Below are 26,275 nucleotides of genomic sequence, written 5' to 3'. Positions count from 1 at the left end.
GTTTATACATAATTCTTTTTTTTTTGAGAATAATTATAAGCACCCCCCACCCCCGACCGAATGAAATGAAATTGCAAACAAAATTGGGGACTTTTATCTGTTGATATAACCAATAGTTGCTAAATTGTCAAATTTGTACATCATAACATAATTCACTGTTCTCCCCAGGGCAATTCCAGCATATGTCAAACAACATGTCTGAAATATTGGAAAACAAAAGAAACTCATTTGCATAACAATATACAATTCAAATGCAAATTAACCACAGTGCTCGGGAGGACACGCACTGTCTGCAATTTGTAATTTAATAGCATACAAATATAAAAAAAATTGTCTTTATAAATTTGCTGCTGTTGTTATACATACATCTGATATGGTTTTGTTATTTATGATTCATAGCATTGTGTTGCATTGATAAGAAATAAACAATTACTGAAATGATAAATTTAGTATTTGTCAGATTATTTTGATTCCCTATAGAGTTGCTTTGCCATAGCAACCATGACATCTCTTGAAAAAATTCACAGAACATGACATTTGATATATGCTTCAGATATAAATGTTTCACAAAAAAAAGAAACTGTCAGACAATCAAGGTATCAGTTTACTAAGACAGACACGAAATAAAAGTTGTTGTGACATATTAATACAAGTTATTGACGTTGGTTTATTGATGTATTCACAGTAGGGTGACATTTTTGATGGCTTCGATGAGCATGCAGAATATATTTTTTGGGGGTCTTCAAATGTTTACACGATCTTGACGACACTGTGGTTCAAGTTACATTCTTATAGCAGAGGCACTTACGATCATTCACATTGTGTAATTTTCCACCACAAGCAACACTTATAGTTGTAGTTGGAAATCCAAGACATTGATTGCCAGTTTGAGTATGTGATATTGATGTACACTGTGTTATCTGATTGCTCCTCAGTCAGCATGATAGGCCTCAGCAACAGACTATATCATGTACACCACTGTGGTGATCGAATCACACAACAATAAGCTATGATTCTAGAAAGACCTTATACATAGTTATCAAAATGTCATGATATTAAAATATCATAAGATAACGGTACCCTTGAGTGTTTAATCAATACATTCGTTGCTGACTTACATATGTTTAACCTTGTATCAGATTCTTGTCGTGTTTTTTAGAGAAATTAATACGGCTGTGAAGAAAGGAAAATCGTGTTTTTCGATTACAGGAATCCCATTGGGAAATCGCTTAAATTGCTCGAGGGTAAAGCAATACTTGAAAACATGTATCGCTTTTGACATTTAACGAATACCATTGGTTTCCATAGAAACCACCTTTTGCGCTTGGCATATTTATATTATTTTGTCAAAGATGGTTATCAAAAATATTGGAAAGTGGAATAATATAATTTGGAGAATGATAACATAATGTTTATTATTGTGCAATGTCCATAACGGTTTGTGTTCAATAAACGAAATGTATTTTTATATTGAATAAAGTAGAACAAGAATTTCTGAAAAAATGAATTTGAATTTTTTTGTTTTGTTCTTTTTATCACAGATGTGGGTAAATACAAGGAAGAACAGCAGACAGTGTTATATACAGCCGATCTACTGCTAGCCAAGTGCTTTTTACTTTCATACTGTCTCGATCTCTATACATTTTTCAAGTACTTTATTTAACTTGATTTACAGGTAAGTGACAATGATATTGAAAACTAGGACTGTGGAGAATATATTGTTTATGGTTCTAAGGACAGTACTGATATATAGCTACTTTTATGGGTTTCTGCTGTGCTTCAAAAGCCACCATCCTTGAGCTTTTTTTAATCTTTGAATGACAATATATAGAATACATACTTTCACATGAAGAGAAATGGTTGATTCCAATGTCCATATATGTATGTATTAACATAGATGTATTAATACATCCGTGGTGTTAAATATAAACATGTCAGAGTATGTTCAGTGTTGAAGACAAGCATTTTGTAAGCTGACAATTATGCAAATTATTATGCAAATCTATATTGGCAGGACATTTCTATTAAGACAAATTAGTCCTGGCTCGTATTCTTTCATGTTCTAGGGAAACCATATCCCAGTAGACAATTTGTTTACATTAACTATTCAACATTGAAATTAACAGTTGAGGATTTTCAGCTCTGAGAGAATGTTGATTCCTGAAACATCAGCTTTTAAATTTGTAGTTTTTTTGGACCTTGAACATTTCCAGTATCTCACTAGAAATACTATCCTGTATGAAATTAACAGTTGAGGATTTTTTGCTCTGAAGGGTGAGTCCTGAAGTATCAGCTTTTTAATTTGTACTTGTGATTGGACTATGGACACCTTATAATATCTAATTACATATACTATATCCCACATTAAATTAACAGTATGTCTCTTATGAGAGGATGATTCATGAAACGTCAGCTTTTAAATTGCGTTTTTTTTTTGTTGCCATTTAGTTTTATTTTACCAATTTTTCCACCTGATATAGACAAATTGTCTGTATATTATGGTTATAGCCATGGAGAGTCCTCATTTACATATTCAGAGACCTTGGAGGATGGCATTGGAATCAAGTACATGCAAATCATTACATGTATATACTTGCTGCTACCAGTATGATTCATCAACATTATATTAATTCTTTGAAAGGTCAGATGTTGGATATATATTAGCTGTTCTTTTTTACATGTTCTGCAGTTATTTTTTGAATATATATGTCCCATTTCAGGTAGTTAACTGCAAAATATGGATGAAAAAGATGCTTTAAACGAAGAAACACCTGTCCTGAGGGGCACAGATATAAAGAAAAATTCTATATCTGAGTGAGTCACTAACTTTCATTGTTCATATACTGCAGATATTTTGCTACATGTACACTTGTTACATTGATGATGATATAATGATAATGTGCTTTTTCTCCTGGGAGCTCAAGGCACTCACAATTATTACCCCTGGCACGGATCAGTGGTGACACAACAGCCCTTTATACTTCCGCAACTCCCTGGGGAGTGTACAATTCATTGCAGCCTCAATAAGTGCATAGGATTAAAGCATTCACATCGCAACCTCTATCCTATCAGGTCCCCAATTATACAGCTGGGTTGACTGAAGCACAATCATGGTTCAAATCTTGCACAAGGACTTTAGCCATTCAGAAACAAATGACAGTGATGGGTGCAAATCTGTGTACATTCCAAGCCAGCCTCTCAAACCATTCACCCATCATGACTCAACATGTTACAAGTGTGCGATAATCAAGATATTTTATACAACAGATGTTGATAATTGATTCATGTGTGTTATCTTTACAAGATTTAATAGAATATTTGATAATCTACCAATACCAATGCATCAGTTTGATTTATATTTTAAAATTTTGGAAAAAATTTGATGATAATGTTGTTGGCAAATTTTGACAAAAAATATAAAATATATAAATCCTATATATATATACCTACTCCAACTCTTTTTAGATTATATGCTGACCAGAAAAAAACAGCAAAACTAAGTCCAACAGAATATTTTGCAAGACTATACAATATATAGTTGCTATAGTATTATAATAAAAGTAATTGTGGAGTCATGATGGGTGAATGGTTAGCGTGACCGGCTTGGAATCTACAGGTTGCAGGTTCGAGCCCCGTCGCTGCCTGCTGTTTGTTTCTGAGTGGCTAAAGTCCTTGGGCAAGATTTGAACCACGACTATGCCTCAGTCAACCCAGCTGTATAACTGGGGACCTGGTAGGATGTAGGTTGCAATGTGAAGGCTTTAATCCTATGCGCTTAAATGGCTGCAATGGATTGTATGCTCCCCGGGGAGTTGAGGAAGACGAAAGGACCGTTGTGCTGTTCTGATCCGAGCCAGGGGTAATAATTGTAAAGCGCTTTGAGCACGGAGTGGGAAAGCGCTATATAAGAAACCAACATTATTATTATTATTATTATAGTTGCTATAGTATTATATATAAAAAAAATGAAAATTTAAGAAATAAACAACTCGTATTCAACAATATATATGTTATAAAAAATAATGTAGGTGGAAAATATATTGTTGTGTCACGATTCCATGAATCAATTAGACAGTGATGTATAGTCACTTTGGAATAGTAAATTTCAAATGATTGTGAATATTTTATCTGTCTACTGTGAACGGTCATTGATCACACAATAATAAAGCTGTACTTGTTACAACTTATTCCATTTAAAAAAAAAAAAAACCTGTTTCATTAGATATAATGATCTATTCATAGTATCGTACAGTATTGAATCAGCTTTAGGCAAACATACAAGATTCACAATTGTAAACAAGGGAAAGAACTGATATGTTTATTTATAGGTGAAAGTACAAAACATTACAATGAGTCTATAAGTAAACAAATAGATAAACAAACAATACTTATTAATGCAATTGAAAACAGAAAAGATTTTGTTAAAACTAATATGGAATAGTTTAGAGGTTATAGATCTTCTGACTACTAACATTTGAAATGTAAATTTCTTTTCTCACTCTTCTTACCTCCCTTTGTTTTGTTTGTTTGTTTGTTTGTTTGTTTGTTTGTTTGTTTGTTTGTTTGTATATGTGATTATACTAGTTATATCTTCTCTAATTGCTTAGTAGTGTATGTATTTTAATTTTCTGTTAGTGCTGCTCCTAACATGTTTAGTGAGCCCCTTATGCAAAAGGGATGCAATAAATAAATAAAAAAAAAACATACATTTATTTATGTAGCTGTACACATAATATGGGACAATGAATCCAATCAAATTAATTTTTGGGTCCACACCATAAAATTGGCGAATCAATGCAATCACAATTTCAACCTTTTGTTGCATTGCTTATAGATCAAATTGACTTCTAATTAGAATTAGAATTAGTTTGTTTATATAGCGATATGTCAACGAAAACATTATCCACACCGCTTTATAATAATACGCATTGCAAAAGAAGACAGAATTAACCAAAATCAATCCGAAATGTACAATGTCTAACTTTTGGTATTTTAATAATTTGATAAAAAAATAATTCTCCAGGTAGAACTAATGAATCATCCAGTTTCAGAGACTTTTTCTGAGGCCATCATTGAATGATCAAGGTATACGTAGCACTTTATATAATAGTAGACAAAATAAAACTTTTCGAAATTGACGATATTTCACTGTCTAACAATATACGTACAAAGGGTATTTCAATTCAACTCTGTAAATATTTTAGTCACCTGACTGTCACTAAGAATTCATCATTGTTTGGTACCATCATTAGCAATAGAGCTATAATACACATATAAGGCTTCTCACAAAGGAAATCGACCATACTGTGACTGCTGTCCATAAACTGGTAAATTGCAGGAACAGGTTCCCTTGGTTTCCTAGGGAGATGAAATGATGAGATGAGATGAGAAGTGGATGGGGTTTCCATGGAGATGAATTGTTACATGAATCTCTGCAATCTGTTTCCTGTCAGAAGTGTTGTGGGCATTGAGACAGATAATTACCCAAAAATTGCACTATCCAGTTAAATGACCCTTAACGGTGCATGCTGTCAATTATTCAGTCTAGAGAGGGAGGGATACAATATTGACTATAACTATATATATTGTGTGTAACATGGATTTTCCCATAGTTATATCATGTTGTAACCGTAAGTAGTTTTACCAGTTGCACATCATGTACATATAATATTACAGTTATCCTAGTATGATGCATACATGATTATTATACATGTGTGTGTATAATATATATATATATAATATTATATATATATATATATATATATATATATATATATATATATATATATATATATATATATATATATATATATATATATATATATATATATATATATATATATATATATATATATAATTATATATATATATATATACATATACATATACATGTACATATATATATATATATATATATAGATAGATAGATAGATAGATAGATAGATAGATAGATAGATAGATAGATAGATAGATAGATAGATAGAGATATAGGTGATATTTGTTTGAAGAAAACCATTAATATCAATACAATTTTTGCAAAATCCTCACTAGTTCAGCTATTTAGGACCAGACTGTTGCCTGAAGCATTGTACGTCTCCCCACACAATGCCATGTATTCTGTACATGCAGGAGTGTTTGCACATACTACTACTCTGGGGGATGTTTGATGTAACCTGACACCAGTAAAAAGCCTCCTCTGTCATTGTTGGCATTTATTAAGTCTTTGTTCAGTCAAATGAATGACATGTTGAATGTTTAATGTCTTTCCATTGCTTCATGATGAAACTGTTATTTCAAATGTAATAAAGGCAATATAAAACAAGCCTAAATGTAACAAAATCAGGAATATTGTGTCATGCAACTTGGAATTGGAAAATCAACCATAATCCAAAAAGGTGTGACTGTATGTAAATACATGTAATAATAATGTGAATAGTCAGTTTGTTGTTCAGTGACAGTGTACAAAAAAGACACATCCAAACCTTCCAGCTGTCTTGTGGTTTATTGAGCTAATTTCTTATTTTCATCTCTGCCAAAATGACACTTTACCTCAGCTCCTTGATGGTCAAACCTTGAGTGACTGCTTCAGTTTCTCAGCCTTTTCTTTATCTTGGATGACCAATGTGTGAAGATACCAACTGCATCACATTTTGAACTTTGTGCTGTCTTTGTTCATCTTAATTTTTACAGATTTTGCATCTTTCCTCCTTGCTGTAAGCAGGAAGTCTTAATTTCCATAATCTGCTTAGGTGTGTTTCTGGATATGATCTGTTTTCACTTCACAATGATAAAGTGTCTGAAAGCTAAAGAATATCCCATCATGTGAAAACGGGATAATAATTACTAACAGAAAGTATACAGAATTTACATATACCCTATTATGTTATATATAATATTTAGATCTTTTATTTTGCATTAAAATTTCAACGTCTGTCCTCAGGTGTGAGACTCATCTGAAATTGAAACCGTTTACAGCATTTGTTTATATTAAAAACCTGTTTTTATTAACTAAAGTACATAGAATGAATACGTTCTTTGAATCATTTGATTGTTGAGTTGCAAACCTTGGCTAATGCATAACTCCCACTCCAGTACAACAGAAAGAGGAAGTATCCAACACGTTATTTTCTTGATATTCCCATGTGTCTACATATTTTGTCTGGAGACTGTGTTGTAATGCCAGTGCTTCTCTATTTCATACAAAGGAGACATGAAATGTGTCATTCAGAGGTATATGATAGATTAGTGTAAGCTGATAAGCTGAAAAATGACCTTTAAATAGGTGTGCAAGAAAAAGTTTATAATAGTGTGGTGGATTGTGAATGTACTTAGGTAGAGATATAATGACACATTAAAGGCAGCTGGTATATAGATAACATCTACCTGAGATCCCCAGGAGTTTTACCTGAGTTTAAATAGATTCCCACTAAATTCATGATATATGTAAAACTTCAGTTTTGTTTCTTCAGTTCTCAAACTTTAAAAGCCCTAGGGAATGCCACTTCAGGAAATACAGATCTGGAGAGTCATTTCATGCTTTCACATCACATGAAGTTTACTCAGTTGCCAAGAAACACCAAAGTGAAACTCTACTTCACCGCTATTATTCTCACACTGGTCCACCATTGCATCATGGGACTTAGCACACAATCATATGTATTAGATGCACACTGAATATTCATGATTCCTATTAAGTGCTTATTACCTTTAGATAAGTAGTCCTAAATATTCAGTGTGTTATCTGGTTTCTTAATTCCTTCTATACTGTATATATACAGTATATACAGTATATACACATATGCATATTGTTTTCTGCTGTATAGTTTTAAAAATATATTTGAAAAAATTTGCACATATTTTAAAGAAAAGTATAGTAATAATATGGAACTATGCTAATGTGTATTCATATATTCACACAATCACTTCACAAAGTCCTTTGAAGGTGTTTAATCAGTCTGACAGTAGTCCTCCTTTTGACGTCTATATTGATCATGCTTCCGTTTGGCATCTGAAACCTCTGCACTGATCAATGTGACGGCACTTTAAGTTTAAGCTGTCATGACCTATTGGACATTATAACTCTCCTTATCATGCAGTACTTTGAAGTTTACTCAACTGTAAACTGACTGATAAGACATACAATATCTTAGTTAAATGCAGATTGTCCATCTCACATGTGCTCATCATGGGTCTCCACATAACGAAATGTTTACTAAGCAAAAAGATACAGAAAGAGGAGTTACAAAATAAGGAAATGTTAAAGCAGTAGGAACAGAAAAAGAAGTAAATAAGTGACAGAGAACATAACATTCAAACCAAGATTTACTCTTGTTTGTAAATCCCAAAAACAAATGTACAGCATACAAACACAGAGCTTTATCAATGTACCATCCCCACCCATCCACCCCACTATGTTGCCATTTGCCAGGAATAAATGATCAAAGTCAGCAGTTTCAAAGTCTTGAATTATTTAAAACCATAGCCTGAATGTTCATGTTCATGCTGACATTTCCAACACTAAAGACTGGACAGAGACTATAAAATAGCCCTCAAGTAATGGATTGCAGTCGCGAAAAAAAACACAGCTAAGCATAAATAATTCAATACGTATTGACATTTCATTCAAATGGTGATAGTTGTTGTGCATGTATGGAAAATCAAAGTTCACAACAGATTGATCTCCCCTCAACTCACACCTATTAGTTATTCTACTAAGCAGTCATGATAGTCAAGTGGTTAGTTAGAATGGCTGGCTTGAAATGTGCAGGTTTGATCCAAATTCCCACAGCTCTTTGTTTATGAATGGCTACAGTCATGAGGCAAGATTTGAACCACATGTGCCCAAGACAACTCAGTTGTATAATTGGGGACCTGGGAGGATAAAGGTTGCAATTTGAATGCTTTAAGTTTAATCGTATGTATTTATAAATTATAGAGGCTGTATAATGGATTATATGCTAGCCAGGGAGTTGAAGACGTATAAATGGTCATTGTGCAATTGCAGGTCCGTGCTATGGATAATACTTGTAATTAAAACAAGTGCTTTGAGCACTATGCTGGGAAAAGTACTATTATATAAAAACTAACATGATTATTATCACTAGTATACTATTTACTTTGTGACTAAACTCTAGCTTCCTGATGCAAGTCTTATGGGTTGTTATAGGGCCACTGTTTACCTCTACACGCCAGTTGGATTTAGCACAAATTGCAATGCGGAGTTTCATTGAAAATTAAAAGCCCTGACTTTCCATTTAAGTTCACTATATATAATTAACATATGCTGCAAATCTAATGCTATTTATTATCTTTCATTCCAACATATTTTAATGAGTTTAGCCTTTCAAACGTTTTTTTTTTATATCAAAGTTCAGATGTAGTAAAATCCAACAGATAATTATAACATAGAGATTTATAGTGTTGAATAAACTTCAGTAATGACACCTTAACTATTTCTTTATTCAAATGTCACAACTTCCACATACTACATGTTGTCAATGGACATATAGAGACGTCAGGAAGAAACATTTATGTTCTCTTCTAGCTATTCAAGCTCTTTCTTTATCCAATTATCACTGCTTAACCAGCCTGTATGACGTACACAATCATAAGTGTGCAAGAAATGTCGTCAATAATCCCTCATTTTCGCTCGGCTTTTCAATGCATTTCTGTATAAGTAAAGGTCAGTTGTTACAGTGTCCAGCGTGTATGACGTTTGGAGAGGCTAATGTGTGAAAAATGACAGCCTTTAAATTCACATCAAGCTTTACAAGTTGTGTCAGTCTTTATCAAACCGTAATTGTCAGTGTAACAGCTTTTTAGCCGATTGTATGATATCGTACGTGGGATGTGAAATAACCCATAATTTTTATATCCTTTCAATGTATTTTTAATGCAATTGTTGTAGCTTCTATTCTGTGTGACACACCAAAGTGTTGCTGGTATTGGCTGAAAATCAGGACAAACCCAAGTTTTAGTAGCTTTTTAATGTGTTTCTTTAAGCAAATTCATTTGTCATTCTGGATGGATGACGTAGCTGAAAATCAGAACTCTAAATTCAAACTTACCAGCTTTCCTAATTTGTTTATTTTTAAGTGTTATTAGAGCTACAGTATGATGCATGAATATAGTGCTGTAACTGTTAATTCATATAAACACATTTTTGTAGCTATATACATGATAAATCAAATCAAATTTGATTTTTGGGTCCACACCTAAAAATCAACTCCGTCAATGATAATCATGATTTCAACCTGTTTCTGCATACTGCTTATTGGAATATCGACCACTGACTAATTATTGGTATTTTAATGATTTTTAGTGAACATATTGTGATTTTAAGATGGAAAAATCATACACAGCTGTTACACCAGTACCATTTTAACATGGTGACATATTCAAAACCAAGCTTTCGCTCAAGATTTAAACTTACCACTACAATACCTACAGATAATATTGACCACTAATTAACAGATACAATGTCTTTTTATAAAAACGACCAATTTTTAGTGAACACACCTTATAATTATAATTTTTATTTATACTGGATAGTTCTTTACGTATATAAACACTTGTCTCCCAAGAAGTCCAGTGAGGGCCATCCCTCATGGGTTAAGTGTTAATGCAGGAGGAAACTGGAGAACCCAGGGAAAACCTGCATTGTTCGGTATAGTCAAACTGAATGACACTCTTCTTACTCTCAGCATGGTAAAGTTAATCAAACTCTGAATGAGTTTGAACCCCGACCTCAATGGTAAGAGGCAAGTGGTTTAACCACTCGGCCACCAACAACCCATTATCAAATATCCAAATAATCTTCAGTAATTTGATGAAAGAAAATGTCCCCATTGCAGCTAGCAAAGGTTTAAGCAACCATTTTGAATTCACTTTTAATATGTAAATACATTACATCTATATCATTTTTTACAAAGTGGACATGATAACAAAAACACAAATTGTCTAAAAACAACTTGATATGTGACCAGGTTTTAAACAGGTTTTAAACTCATAAACAAAATATTTTCATTTAAAAAAAAAACAGCTGAAGTAGTTCTATAAATGAAGTATTGTTGACATTCAATATTAATACTTCCTGTATTACTTTCCCCAGCCAACACTGTGTGCAAATATGGTACACGTCATGTAGATATACCAGTAAATTGTATGTGTTACAAATTTAGCTTGTGTATCCAAGGTCGAGGAACTGTGTCACCTCTCTATAAATACATAGTATACAAAGTTGTGTGTAGGATGTATTGTACAGAGTGTTGACAACAGTATAAAGGACAAGCAGGTACATTGTATATGTCAAATGGATATCATGAAAGTATATAGGCACATACCAAGGCTCCACACCAGTGTGCCCTATATAGAATAGATGTAGAATCTTTATTGCATCCATTATTAAGAAAACTACATTTCTTCATTGGATTTTCTGCAATAAGTGTTTGGTGCTAAGACAAACTAGTAAATGTATTAACTAGAGTAATAATATGTAACAGTAGTAGTACAGTACAGTACAGTACAGTACAGTACAGTACAGTACAGTGCAGTACAGTATAATACAATATTACAAACCTGCATGCATTCTAAAAACAGCATTGTTTTACATGCATGTGTCATTTTACTCTGAAAATGATTAATGTGTTGTTTCACAGTGCATGCTTCAAAGATGTTCATCAATTCCATTGGGGTATATGAAAATAACTATGAAAGACATGAAGATAAATTATGTATATTCATAGAAAAAAATCCTGGTATTAGATAAGTATTTATTTATAAAATGAAAATGTGTGCCAAAAAAATAGAATGCAAAGAAAAAAAGACAACATGAGATTTTCGAAGTAAAGTAGGTTAGATTATTAGGAACAAGTGTGATGTTTGTATTATCATAATTTTTTGACTAAATAGTGAAGAGGCATAATGTGTACAGCTCAGAGGCCACTATGGACCACTTAACTGTTAAACAATCAAGAATGAGTTGAATTATTTAACACACATCAACTCTTAATGAATGTGCTTTCTCTCCTGATGTCACTTTTGTGCATTGTGAATATCAATTTACCCTTTTAACATGGGAAAGGGGATTAAATGCGGATCAATATTTGACAATTTATGATCACAAACTTGCCATGTGCAGATTAAGTGTTTTATGACTTAGCAGGAATATGAATTATAAACATAACAAAGTCTATAATTGAAAAAGTAAACAAGTTACCCACATGAAGAATAGAGGTGCAGACATCTCCATTGAATTATACATATTTCATGCAAGCCAAGTTGAATGCATTTGAACAAAAAATATGGAATTTATACCTAGCCTGTTCTACACCATGACAATATGTATGTATGTCATTGATTGTTCTTTGCTCAAAATATGATGCAAAATGTTCAAAATCACTATTCTCTGAATTTTTTTTCAAAAATTAAGCTTACATACTAGGTGTAATCATATTATTCTCAAACATTTTTTCTTCATTTAGTCAGAGAATACTGACCTTAAGGGTTTTGTCACTCTTTTTCTTTGACTCGTAGCAACAGGGCCCCTTAGGTCACTCATATTTTCCTTGGCTAAACAAAGACAAATACAGGGGAATAATACATTAATTATGCATACAGTGAAACAAAGATGTTCAGTGACGGATGTTTGTAGGATCACTTGAAATGGAGGTCAGCCAAGGTTGAAGGAGGAGGAAATGATTTTCTGTCATGGGTCATTGGAGGCCAATGGAATGAATAAATAATGAATTTGTAATATCTGGGAGATAACTTTTTCAAAAGAGAGTAATAATGACGTTTGAAGGAAGGTCATAAAATCAATTTTGCATTAATAGCTATAAATAAAAGTTATACAAACCAACCTGTGCCCACACTCAAACTACAAGAGGTTTCTATAGCTTTAAATTTGGGAAACTCTGAATGTTCAGAACTTGCTAAAATAAATTTTATGAGTGTCATTGCTGTTTCTTTCCACAGTGTAGGGACATCCAACTGTGAGGGCACAGTTTGACATGTAGTTTTGATAACACAATTACATCATCGGTGTGTTTATAAGTAATATATCTGAATACCAGGTTTGAGTTTGAAGTCAATTGCAAGTGATAGTTAAGTGTATTTCAATCAGTAGAATACTGCGAGTACCTTTTACATGTAAATATGCAGAAAAAATTACGCCTCAAAATGTACAAACTCAGCTTGTGCCCCTTTAATAAGTTTTATATAGAAAGCAGTATTTAATGCATTAATTGTTCATGACATTAATATGACTCATGTTTCTATTCCTTTCAGTGAAAACACTTTTCGAACTCAATCTCCAAATGACTTTGAATATCTCAGCGCACCTACACTCTTACTATTAACTATCCCTTGGTATGGTATCAATGTAGTCTACTTATCATTGTGTGTTGTTGGTAAGTTCAATCAATCAATCAATCAATCAATCAATCAATCAATCAATCAATCAATCAATCCATCAATTGCAAAGAATTTATTTGCACCAGTCTCCAAAACGATGCAGCCCTGTTCAACCAAATGTTATGCTAATGAAAAGGGTCAATTCACATCAAATCCTTGTTTGAACAGATGTGTTTACAGTTTGTTCTTGAAAGTGTTCAGATTTGATGCTCAATAGATGACCTATGGTAAAAAAATCCCACAGTCATCTCATAGTCAAGCGTCATCACATAGCTAAAGTCTCTAAAATTAGAGTTGTTATTTCTTAATTTCAGTTGTTCCTGCCCAGACAGCTAAAGTCTCTAAAATTAGAGTTATTATTTCTTGATTTCAGTTGTTCCTGCCCAGATACAGTCAATGGTTGGCCAGGCAGCTAAAGGTCGTTGGTTAGGTGGTATTGTAGCTGCAGGAGCTATGCTTACATTGGTCTTAGCACCTCTTTTTGGAATGTTTAGGTATTTGTTTTGAATTGTGTGATAGACATATAAATATTCCTAACTGGATACTCGTGCCAGTACCCAGATGCCAGTACCGTGATGGGGCGCCCTCAGACATCAGTCAACCCCTCTCACAGAGAGAGGAGACCAGTGAGAGTGAAGCAACACAATGTATCTTAAAGTCTGGATAGATGGATGAGCGTGGAATTATCATAATAAATTGTGGGCTTTATGAGTCACCTCTTACAATCTGTCTTCAGACGTTCAGTTGTTTATTATAGTGCAAACACAATAATTCACAATGAGATATTTCATATCACTCTCCAGTTTGCTTTTATTTGAAAATTTACTTAAAATATCACACTTATCCTATGATAGAGATTTTGCTTTTAATTCAAAAATTTTCATTCAAGTTCACTGAATTTTTTAAATTCTAGATAATCAAAATAAATAATTAAATCAGTTTTAAAAGTCTAAACTTGTCTCTATGATAGAAATTTTGCTTTTATTCAAAAAAAATCTGAAAAAGTTTACTGAGAAATTTTTTAATTCTAGATAACTAAATAAAATGAAATTGGCATTAACAGTCTAAACTTGTTTCTATGATAGATACTACAGCCCCTAAGGGTAGATATACAGTTGATGGATCAGTTACTTTCTAGTCTTCTCACATCTAACTCTTTTCATCCCATGATTAGTCATCTGTACAGACATGTTGTAATCATTTATCAAGTCTTAATAACAAATACACTACACATGAGCCATTTAGAACAAAATATGGAATATATACTCTGGTATATAGAACATAGAATTAACTATAGGTCGCCCTTATAATGAGTAACTATGATGTGGCTAATATGTATATTTGGTTTCACTTTTTACTTTAAATTCTGATTTCAGTGATCGAACTGTGACACGATTTGGTAAAAGAAGACCAATGATGTTAGTTTCTGTAGCTTTCATGTGGTAAGTACAGTAGTTCAGTTAAGAAATACACTTGGCTTTATTCACTACATTATACCATTCATGAGCCAGGTTGAACAAAAAAATATGGGACATATACTCTGGTCGTTCTACATCATGACAACGGGCACAGCATGCGTCTATGTCACGACAACGCATCTCTACGTCACTGGTTCTGCTGTGTTCCAAATATGAGCCAAAACATTCCAAAAATTGCCATTACTTTCCCCATTTTTTCATTGATATTACTAGCGCTGGTATAATTATGTTATTCTCCAATAGTTTTCTTCATTCAGCCTGAAAATACTCATGACATAAGGGAGGTCACTACTTGTTGCTAGATGAGTAGTGACAAAGGCCCCTCAGGTCACTCGTATTTTCCTTGGCTGAACGAAGAAAAATTTTGGGGAATAATATCTAAATATGCAATTGTACATTATAAAAATACAGAAAAGAATTGGAAGAGAGCGTCACAAATGAGGCCCCAAAACCAGTTTATCAGGTTTGCGACTTTTGTCAGTTTAGAGTCAAAACTTCCATTTAGTATAGGAACTGATTGATAATTCTTTTATTGTTGATATTTCATCAGCTTTGGATTGTTTGGTATGGCATTGAGTGGCCAAGGTGTTGATTTGTAAGTATGAAACACTAAATTTATCAAATTTTTTTTACATTTCAAACTAGTGAATTCAATCTGTTATAAAATAAAAATAAAAATAAAATAAAATGTTAGTGTGGGGGAGAGGGGTGGGGGGGGGGGAGTTTAACAATTTTCTGAATCAGTTTTTGGTATGTAGAACTTTACCAGTAGAGGGTTATGAATCCATGTCATAATGTCTTTGTAGATTGGGGTCAAAGGTTAGAGTTAAAGTCTTAACTTGAAATTTTGAAGGAAATAAGGAAATAATTCCATTCATGTGCTTGTTATAAACACCACTTATTTTAAAACAAAGTTTTCAGTATAGTGCTATAGTATTACAGTAAACCTAGATATTTTCGCTGCGAGAAAATTTTGTGATTTTACAGTCTTCAGCTAATTCTCAAAGACAAATTTTTACTAATAACCAGATTGGTACATTGTGTGCATGTACAAGAACTGCAAAAAAGAATAAGCAAAAACAAGTCATAGTGAACATTTCCAGGTTTACAATATCATAAGTTTATTATATTGAGTGTATTTACAAAAATTCATTTCTATCTCATCAACACTAATAATATTTATGTTACTAAAATCTTCATTATTTTTCTCATCACCATTTCAATGCTGTCACCAGTGAACCTAATACCAATGCAACAGTAAGCATCCTTATCACTTTAATTGAATGTCCACACATCAGCACCATCAAACTGCCCTCTAGTGGTCATTCTTGAGCTTATCACAAAACGTGTCAGAAAACAGCGGTGCCAATTTAAGCCTCTTGTAGTATATAGTTCCCTAGCACCCACAACAATCATTCAGGGAGAATACTTATATTATATATAAATACAGAGTGTCATTTATTCACTTTTGTGGCATTTCATGGTATGATTTTAATAGTTGAATAATGGACTACATTTTTTTCTAGAATACATTGATGGAGTCAATATGAAATAGACTTGTTTAAATGCAAATTTATATATTTGTACTTGAATATCCCTGTACTGTGCACCCTCATCCATCACATAGGGCTAACCTTTTGTTGATGTGTTAATGCGATGCTCCATGTTGTCACGAAGCCCGAGCATGAAAGGTTAGCCTTGTGTGATCAAAGAGGGTGCACAGTACAGGGATATTCGAGTACAATTATGTAGTGGATATTGGTACATACAAAACCCAATTTTTAGCTATGCGAAGCTGTGAGGACTGTGAGAGAGTCTATGTACTATCTGTTATTTCCCATAGAGTTAACACAGTATCAAGCTCAAGTTCATTTCTTGTAAAGTGACTTAGTTTTGTTAGTTAGTATTTTGACCTTTATTTAAACAAGTTGCATGATGAGCCGTTTTTTTTTTTTTGTTTTTTTTTTTTTTTTTATTTAACAGAGTGGTTGGAGGTTTTTGAAAAAAGTAACATTAAAAGTTTAGACTTTAATTTCTGAGGTGCATATACTACCTTTAATGTAAAGATATCAAAATTACAAATGAATACTTTTCTTATATTTATCTTGTCTGTCTCTACAGTGTGATGAAGATGACTTGTTGGCAAAGCGTTGCAGTCCATATCAAAATGGAACACAGTTCCCATTGTCAGGGACAGCCAATCAGAATGGCACAGCTGGAGATGTCTCAGAGTCAGTTCTTCTAGAAGTTTTACATGAAAAATTATCAGGGAACTTAGGTATGCTCATTTTGAATCAAATATGTCAGGAAACTTAGGTGGGCTGATTTTGAATTAAATAGAGAGGAACATATTAAGTATTATATTGGTTTGCATTAACAATATCAGGGAACTTAGGTAGGCTCATTTCGAATCAAATATAGCGATATCAAAAAACTTGAGTGGGCTCATTTTGAATTAAATATTTGGGAACTTTAATAGGTATTATATTGGTTTTGAGAACTGATTAAGGGATAATATTCAGATTTACAATGTCAGAAAACTTAGGTAGAATCGTATAAAATAGAATATCCAGCAACTTAGGGTATTGATTGTAGATTCAATATTATTTGTTGAGAACTTATTAGCAACCTTATATTTGATATCAGCATGTGAGTATTCGAGTTCTTCCTCCTGGAAACAATGTGGAAAGATGATGTGTTTCTAAATTGATTCCATGTGTTAAGGTTGTTAAGTCATTCATTAATTGTATCTATTTCTTGTCAATGCGATCTCTACAGGTCTGTTTGCATGTTTCTATTTGATATCCATGGCAAGTTTAGCTGCCTTACATGCACCCTGTAATGGACTTATAGCAGATAAATCACCTCCCCAACAAAGAGGTAAGATACATATACCTATATGGCTTACGTTATCAGTCATATGATTGAAACTAGTTTCTGAAACCATGATCACATACATGTGACTTACTTTCAAACTGGAGGTTGAGTTTGCAGTAAACTGAACTATGTAACCACTAGTTGCTATTCATTGTATGCAGGGACCAGTCACCTGTTAAGTAAGGAATTGTGATTTCATTGGTCCTGATCTCTGGTAGTTTAAGCTGCACCAGCTGCAACTGGAACATTTTTTTTTGAAAATGTTAGGCACAATAACTTACTCATAATATCGTACACTGTGAACAGTAATTGCATCACATGTGAGTAAAGGTATTTTTGTAGCTGTATACACAATAAATCAAATCAAATTCATTTTTGGGTCCACACCCTAAAATCAGCGCACTCATGCTCAGCGGTGATCATGATTTCAACCTGTTTCTGTACTGTTTATGGGTAATATTGATCACAGATTAACATGTACAGTGTCTAATTATTGGTATTTTAATAGTTTTCAGTTAATAAACTGTGGTTGCCTAATCGAAAAATGATACTTCAGTTACAACTAGTACAGTTTTAACATGGTGACAGATTCAAAATGAAACTTTCGATAATATTGACAGCTAACTGAATTACACATTGTGACTTTTATAAGTAATTGACCAAATGTTAGTGAATTTATCGTTGGTTTCTTATGTCTAAGTTCACCAAGAAAATGAGACCTTATATATTATCTATTCAAGAGTTTAAAGCATTTGATCTGGAGGAATCACTTGACATTATCAAGTATTCTAACCATGTCATTTGTATATAGCTTAGTAGCAGTTACATGGTATAATTGTCAACTTTATTTGTGATCATGATCATTGTGTCTCTGTTATTGCTATAGGTGCCACATCAGGAACAATGGGATGCATGATTTTACTTGGTTGTATCTCAGGGGCCATTGTTGGCATGTTTTTTGGGGTAAGTCACATTCGCAATTGTTAGCATGTTATTTGGCTTAATGTTACAGTTTCCAATTTTCTCATGGAGTACTTTGGGGTAAGTTGAACTCACAATAATGAGTATTGGCATTTTCTGTAGGGTATTGATGTCATATTTGCCATTGTTGCCATATCCTTAAAGTTAAATTAATTTGTTGGTAATGAAAACTGAGGGTGTGGGTGGGGTTACGTTGAAACTTTGTTTGTGTAGCCTGAAAGATCCTGCAGTTGTTTCCGCTTGTGTAATTAGCTCCCCAATGCCCTTGGGGAAGCGAGTGGCATGGTTACAGAAACACACTAACAACTGGACATAATTCAGACAATTTGTTTATGGTACTAAAACAAATGACGTAGCTGTCATATTGCATTGTTGATATAATGGGTAAGCCAAATCATGTTTTGTTATCAACTGTAAGAAATGCATTCCATCCAGAAAGTGTAAATAACTATCTTCTTTTTATCTTCTTTTTAATCTCTTCACTGTAGAAAATTGGTGTCCTAGGTACTTACTCCATTGTTACAATGGTATTACTTATAGCAGTACTTATCACAGTATTTACAATTAGTGAAGATGTGCCTTCTGTGGTACACAAACCAATCAGTAAGTACACCTAATGCAGTCTGATTGGTTGCCATAGCAACCTTCTTGGTTACAATCAGTCACAAATTCAGTGAAAAATAATGCTGTAATGAAGTTGTTACTATATAGTTGCAAAATGCATTTTTTGGGGGGTATTTGGCTCTTGAGCAGCTCATAGGCGCTTAGCCTTCTTAGCTGTAATTGATGTGATATGATATGAAATTACAATGAATGAATGAATGAATGAATGAATGACAAAGTTCTTGAAGTAGAAAATGCAGTAGTGTGCATGCATTCTATCTCTTCTGTCATAATTCACAAAAACAGCTGATAGACAGAACAGTCAACATTTCGGTGTTGATGGTAAAATACAGCTAAAACATCAAGGGATTGCCAAATGACTGTGTATCATACACAGTTTATGTTCCCCAAGAACAATTTAGATAGATAAGAAACAGGTTTCCCACAGTCCACTCATTACAAATATAAACAACACCACACTCCTGCCGACAAGCAGGCACTGTATGTGCACACACATATCACTAGCCACTTTGAATCAATACACTTGTATGTGTCAAAATCTGAGCCTGCAATGTGATGACTTTCAATAGCTTGTTTGTTCCAAGGACGATGTATGTGTGTGTGTGTGTGTGTGTGTGTGTGTGTGTGTGTGTGTGTGTGTCTGTGTGTCTGTGTGTCTGTGTCTGTGTCTCTGTGTGTGTGTGTGTGTGTCTCTGTGTCTGTGTATCAGTAGGGATCAGATGATGGTGTTTATATTTGTATTGAGTGGTCTGTGGGAATTAAGCCTGTTTATCTATCTAAATTGTTCTGAGGGAACATAAAATGTGTATGATACGCTCGGCAATCACTCAGTGTTTTAGTTGTAATGAAACAATGTCGTAGAAAGCATACAAATACAATATGTTGATTATATTTTTCAGGCTGGAAGGAAGCCATTTTTGAGTATATATATTAGCCATTTTGACAAAGTGACTGTGTTGATGGTAAAATAATGAAACCATGTTGTAGAAAGAGTACAAACCTTGTGTGTTGATTTTATCTTTCAGGCTGGAAGGAAGCAATTTTTGAGTATATAGAGCCATTTCGACAGAGTGATTTCAGATGGGTATTTTTTACTAGATTTCTCATGCAACAAGGAATTGCTACCGTTACAGGGTAGGTTTACTGTACTGTTTGCATTATCTGGTGCAGGCGACATTCATTAGACACAGATGTACACATTCAAACAAAAAATATGAGATTTCTTTCTTGGTGATGTTGTACATGACAACAACTCATGGGAAGTGTATCATGATCTTTATCAAGAATTCTGTCTTGATTGGCCTGGTTGTATCAAACAGGAAAGCTACACGGTATTGTGAAATTCGCTGTATTACTATTACGAGTAAGTCGTACGTTATATCTAACAAAGTTGTTACAAACTATGTTCTAGTGAACACATATTGCCTGGCCATGAGGGCTATAGCACCCGTTTATTACACCCGAGGGACTGTGAGTTACCAGAATCACATGCTATTTCCCAAGGCCAAAGGCAGAAGCTGCCATTTTGACCTGCTGTGAATGCGTGGTGGTCACGTGACCATGTAAAAGTTGATGGAACTATTTCCCTCGGGAAATAGTCATTCTATTTTCCTATCACGTGACTGATTCTAGCGAATCATGGCACAGCATTATCACTAGGTATATTATAATTGCAGCTACTACATGTATTACATCTGATTTGTTTTGACAGGTTTTTAGAGTATTGGATAGGTGATATGATAATTTTACCAAACTGTATGGCACCACATAGGGCCATTGGTATTGTTTTATTAACACTGTTATTTGCTGCTACTCTCTGCTCTGCTGGTGCTGGTTGGCTATCAGATAAATTGAACAAAAGGAAGTGTTTTGTCTGTGTTGCAGGTGAGTCTTACCATTCTGTTTGCTTTCTGATTTGATTTGGCAAAAAAATATCAGGAAAGCCACAAACAAAATGGCTATGCAATACGACAACTATCAGATTCACAGGGAAGACAGAAAGATATATCACTGAATATTTTGCTGAGGATAATACAAAAAGTTTTTAACAACTTCAATTTTAATAAAATTGAAGTAAATTTTGTCTCTTGTGTCTCATTACCCCATTCAGTCGATGTTATGGGAATGGTTTATTTGCTGAATTTATCATTTAATATGCATATGAGAGTTCATTGACATCATATGTGTTAATTATTGACTCCAACTGTGACTTCATTTACATACGAGTTATTTATTGGCTCCAACTGTAACTTCATTTACATATGAGTTATTTATTGGCTCCAACTGTAACTTCATCCAGGTTCCAGCAATGTAATGTTTTGTTTAATTCAGATCTTTCCAGTCAATTTACAAATAAAACACCTTGTAGTAATTTCGTAATTTATATACACATGTATGTAATAGAAACTACTGTCGCTTGGTAAGTTTTAAGGTATGATTAAAGTTTTAGTATATATCCAGCATACAATATAAAAGCTGAAATATATAGTTCTGTATCAACTTTTGTTATTACAGCTTTGCTGATGTCCTCTGTAAGTATAGTGTTTGCGGTTATCCGAGGAGAGTACGCCTTCTATGTAGTCATAGCAACATCTCTACTATTTGGTAAGTCATACTGATGGGAAAGACTGGATGAACTCAAAACGTCATTAGCTGTTAGTGTTACCCATAGTAGACTTTTAAAAGATTTGAATTCTAAAACTTTTATATATGATTTCATTGATAAATTAGACAACCGGTAGATTTGAAAATTAAAATTCTATAAGTAACTGTAGACTTCACATTTAACTTCTAAAATGTCAACATATTTTGTGGTAAACTAGGCAAGATGCTGACTTGAGAGTTAATTTCTAAAGTTTGAAATACATTCTGAAAACTGTTTTCACCAATTTGGCACAACTATTATAGACATGAAAGTATTACCGAATGCTTTCAAGTAGAACATCATGCCTTGGCCACTTCCTACCACTAGGTGGCGCTGTTGCAGATGACATGGTTTAGTTGCCTGCAACTGATGATTGTCGATCTCTGGTAGTTGGTACTGTCATTCATCACTGTTCAAGTTGGTTTACAGTATGTTATGATCGTAAAATACTAGCATATAAAGCAATATGTCTATCCTTCACAGTTTTATGTCTTGTCAATTTCAATATATGTTAATCATTAACTGCAGGTATTGGTTATGGGTCATTTGTAGCTGTTGATTTCGCCCTTGTTCTGGACATTCTACCAGACCAGAAAGATAGTGCCAAAGATATTGCAATCTGGTCCACAGTAAGTTTTTTAGAATTGTATGATTTTTGTGTCAGTTTGAATAATATAAATTTGATATTCGATAATTATACCATGCATGAGCCAAGTTGAATAAAATATAATATGTAATATACAATGTATACCCCGGTCGTTCTACATCACGATAACGTGTATCTATGTCACGTCAACGCATGTCTATGTAACTGACTCTGCTGTTCAAAATATGAGTCATATTAAAACATACAAAATTGTAATTACTTTCCATGGTTTACCTTACAAACTAGCGAGAGGGGTTGTGTTGACTGATGTGTGAGGGCGCCCCATCATGGTGTACCTTAAATACTAGGGTGATACATCTGATCAATGTTACAATATTGTAAATTACAATACATAAATATGTAGAAATTATCATGAGTTTTTTTTCCTCTCTTTCCAGGCATTAGTACTACCTCAGCTCCTAGCTACTCCCATAGGTGGTATCCTATTGGATTCATTTGAATATGTCAACTGTGAAATTGGTCTGGGTTACATCATTGTTTTCAGCGTCACTTCTGTCTATTTCTTATTAAGTGGTCTATTTGTGACACGTATTAGTGGAGTAAATTAACCACAAACATTTGTCTATTGAACTAGCTTTTTGTGATCTAGTATTGGTGAAGTAAAGTAACGACAATCTTGTTTCTATCAAAGTGGTTTATTTATCACATCTATAGGTGGAGTAATGTAACCACAAACTTGTTTCTATTGAAGTGGTTTATATGTCAATCACATAACATTAGGTGAAGTAAAGCAACAGCAAACTTATTTCTGACAGAGTGGTTTATTTTTCAATCGCATAACGCCAGGTGGAGTAAAGTAACAACAAGCTTATTTCTATCAGGGTGGTTTATTACACATAAAACGTTAGATGCAGTAAAGTAACCACAAATTTATTTCTATCAGGGTGGTTTATCACATTTTGTAAAATGTTAGATGGAGTAAAGTAACCACAAACTTATTTCTACCAAAGTGGTTTATTTATCACATGTATAACATTAGTTGGAGTAAAGTAACCACAAACTTGTTCTATCAAATTGGTTTATTTGTCACATGTATAACATTAGGTGGAGTAAAGTAACCACAAACTTATTTCTATCTGTTTCTTTCCAAGGGGTTCATTTGTTCTAGTACTGGAGGAAAGTATTCAACAATCTTTTATTCTACCTATTTGTCACACACTTGTATTGGAAAGGCCCTTTATTATTGCAGTGGTTACTAAAATCTTCTTTGATGTGAATTTTTTGTCTTCAGCTATGTCTAGAACAAATTGTTCAAGAAAATGGTAGGCTAAAAAAATTTAGAGAAGTTCAAGAAGAAAAGGATTTTTTTTACAATGGATCTGTTTTTTGTACAATAGATAGTTTCCTAACCCAGATACCTCCTAACCAGAATTTAATTATTTCAGAAAATGCATCATATGTCCTGTCTCATTGTCACATTTAAGTAAAGAGATAAATTATTGGTACGTTTTCATCAGTGTTGTTCACAAACACCTCTCCCCCTTGATTTGCTGAGGGGTCAGCAAAAACAACTTCGATGAAAACTGTTGAGAAACCTTTTATGTGTACTCACTAATTTTCAATATTTTGCTAGCATTGCCAAATCAGACATGATATGGAGATGTGAAAGTGAGACACTGACCCTGTATTATCACAATTGTGGAATGGCTTGGAATCTGCAGGTTGCATGTTTGGGCCATGTCGCTTTGTTTCTGAATGGCTAAAGTCCTTGGGCAAGGTTTGAACCATGACTGTGTCCCAGTCAACCCAGCTGTATAATTGGGGACCTGGTAGGATAGAGGTTGCAATGTGAATGTTTTAATCGTATATGCTTACAGAGGCTGCAATGGATTGTATGCTTCCCAGGGAGTTGAGGAAGTATAGGGCTGTTGTGCCATTATAGATCCATACCAGGGGTAACAATTGTTAGTGTATGGGGCTCTCAAGATAATGGGTGTATTATAAATACACTTTATTACTATCATGTGTCATGTCTGAGTAAGATGAATGGAAATCTAAGCTCATTCAATATTATTCTGTATGTGTCATTAGGGTTTTTGGCATAAAATGACAAATACAATAATTACATAGTTTGATATTTGAGTATTTCTGCATGTTTGAAACATTTCTGTACAATACAAGTCTCCCCTGTGCTTTAAAGAGCTCATATTTAGATTTCTATCAATAGTTAGTATTGATTGAAAGAACTGTAATGGTTCCATACGTTTATTTATACTATTTACCCACAGATGTCAAAGTCACAGTAATCACTTCAGATCTACTCTCGTTCTGTGTTTTAAACACTTTGGGTATATTAGAGTGACTGATGACATCAGTTAATGCAGTACTAAAAATTCATTTTAAGTTTTTTCATGACATTTTTATGGTATGAATGTATTTTATTGTTAAATAGAGTAATATGATAGAACGCCATGATATGTGAGTGCAAGTGTGGTGTACAATGTACTCTGGGTATTTACACAAATGCTTGCAGTGTTCTCTGCACCTATGCGAGTGAAAGTGCAGCAGAAAACAATGCAAGCACTCATGCAAATACCCCCCCCCCTCCAATACCCACACTGAAACTCATGTGGCATGGGGTTCTGTTATTATTACATGTTTATCTGACAGCAAATTTTCATAAAAATCATACAGCGTGATCACATGTAGAGAGTGATCGTGTCCGATATCATTTGCTTCAATTTGCATGCGTAATTTTGCATGCAGGTATGCAAGAATGTTTTGGTATTGCACTGCAGTGCAAATACCACTAGTATGTGCATGCACCAGTGCAAGTAATCTCTTGTACATATGTAATAATGTATAATATGAAGTGTTTATGATCACAAAACCGTTAATAAAAGTAGTCAGATGCACTTGATGATAGGAAAAGCGTAGGTAATTAAAGTGGCCACATGGACGATGAATCGATATTTATTTTAGATTTTTTATTCATAAAGCAACTCTACTGTTTTCCTACTTGACAAAAGAATGTGAAACAACATAACATATACTTGTAACTCAATAAATTGCCAAAAAAATCAAAATGTTCAAAATGTTTGTTATTGTACATACAATAACAAACTTATCAGACACTTTCTAGTTTTTGCAATTTATCGAGTTACAAACATGGACTTGGTATATGTTATTTCACATTCTTCTTTTAAGTAGGAAAATATAGTAAAGTGGTTTTGTGAAAAATAATCCAAAATAAATACTGATTTGCCATCCATGTGGCCACTTTAACTCATCAAGAAATCATGAAATTTTAAAATTTAAAATTCTTACATCGGGTGTAAAGACACCTGAATTTCAGGTAATGTTATATATTTGTCATTTGAGTCAGAATGGAGAGAGGTGTTCAGTTATTTACATAAATTTTACCTATAGTACTTGTTGGCCGAATATTTTGTGAAGTCAGTTTCATAGTATTTACTTTAACTATGATCATGTATTATCCTGTCTGTAATTTCATTCCCCGAGTCAAACTATTGTTCTGCCTTGGGAATCAGAGCATGTTCTGCTGAGAGTGTCAGACTATTTTCTGCAGTCACATCATGGTCTGTGCCAGACTATGTTGGACTATGTTCTGTAACATTGTGTCTCAGACTG

The 26,275-nt window shown here is 33.6% G+C and overlaps 1 protein-coding gene across 1 annotated transcript; it reads left to right on the top strand.

Moving 5' to 3' along the window:
- The first annotated feature begins 1,547 nt into the window (after positions 1-1,547).
- LOC144452481 (uncharacterized) lies at positions 1,548-23,587 on the top strand. The gene is made up of 16 exons (XM_078143578.1): positions 1,548-1,675; positions 2,721-2,814; positions 13,288-13,409; positions 13,787-13,907; positions 14,790-14,855; positions 15,442-15,486; positions 16,127-16,148; positions 17,013-17,169; positions 17,670-17,771; positions 18,655-18,731; positions 19,238-19,352; positions 20,399-20,507; positions 21,085-21,257; positions 21,888-21,977; positions 22,546-22,646; positions 23,062-23,587. Exons 2-16 carry the CDS (start codon positions 2,738-2,740, stop codon positions 23,230-23,232), a joined length of 1,548 nt encoding a protein of 515 aa, XP_077999704.1. The 5' UTR covers positions 1,548-1,675; positions 2,721-2,737; the 3' UTR covers positions 23,233-23,587.
- The last annotated feature ends 2,688 nt before the right edge of the window (positions 23,588-26,275 follow it).

The sequence above is a fragment of the Glandiceps talaboti genome, chromosome 22 (genome assembly GCF_964340395.1).
Source record: "Glandiceps talaboti chromosome 22, keGlaTala1.1, whole genome shotgun sequence".
In the NCBI taxonomy this organism is placed as follows: Eukaryota; Metazoa; Hemichordata; class Enteropneusta; family Spengelidae; genus Glandiceps; species Glandiceps talaboti.
Note: the sequence above shows the minus strand (reverse complement) of the source record. Positions and strands in the feature narration are given on the sequence as shown.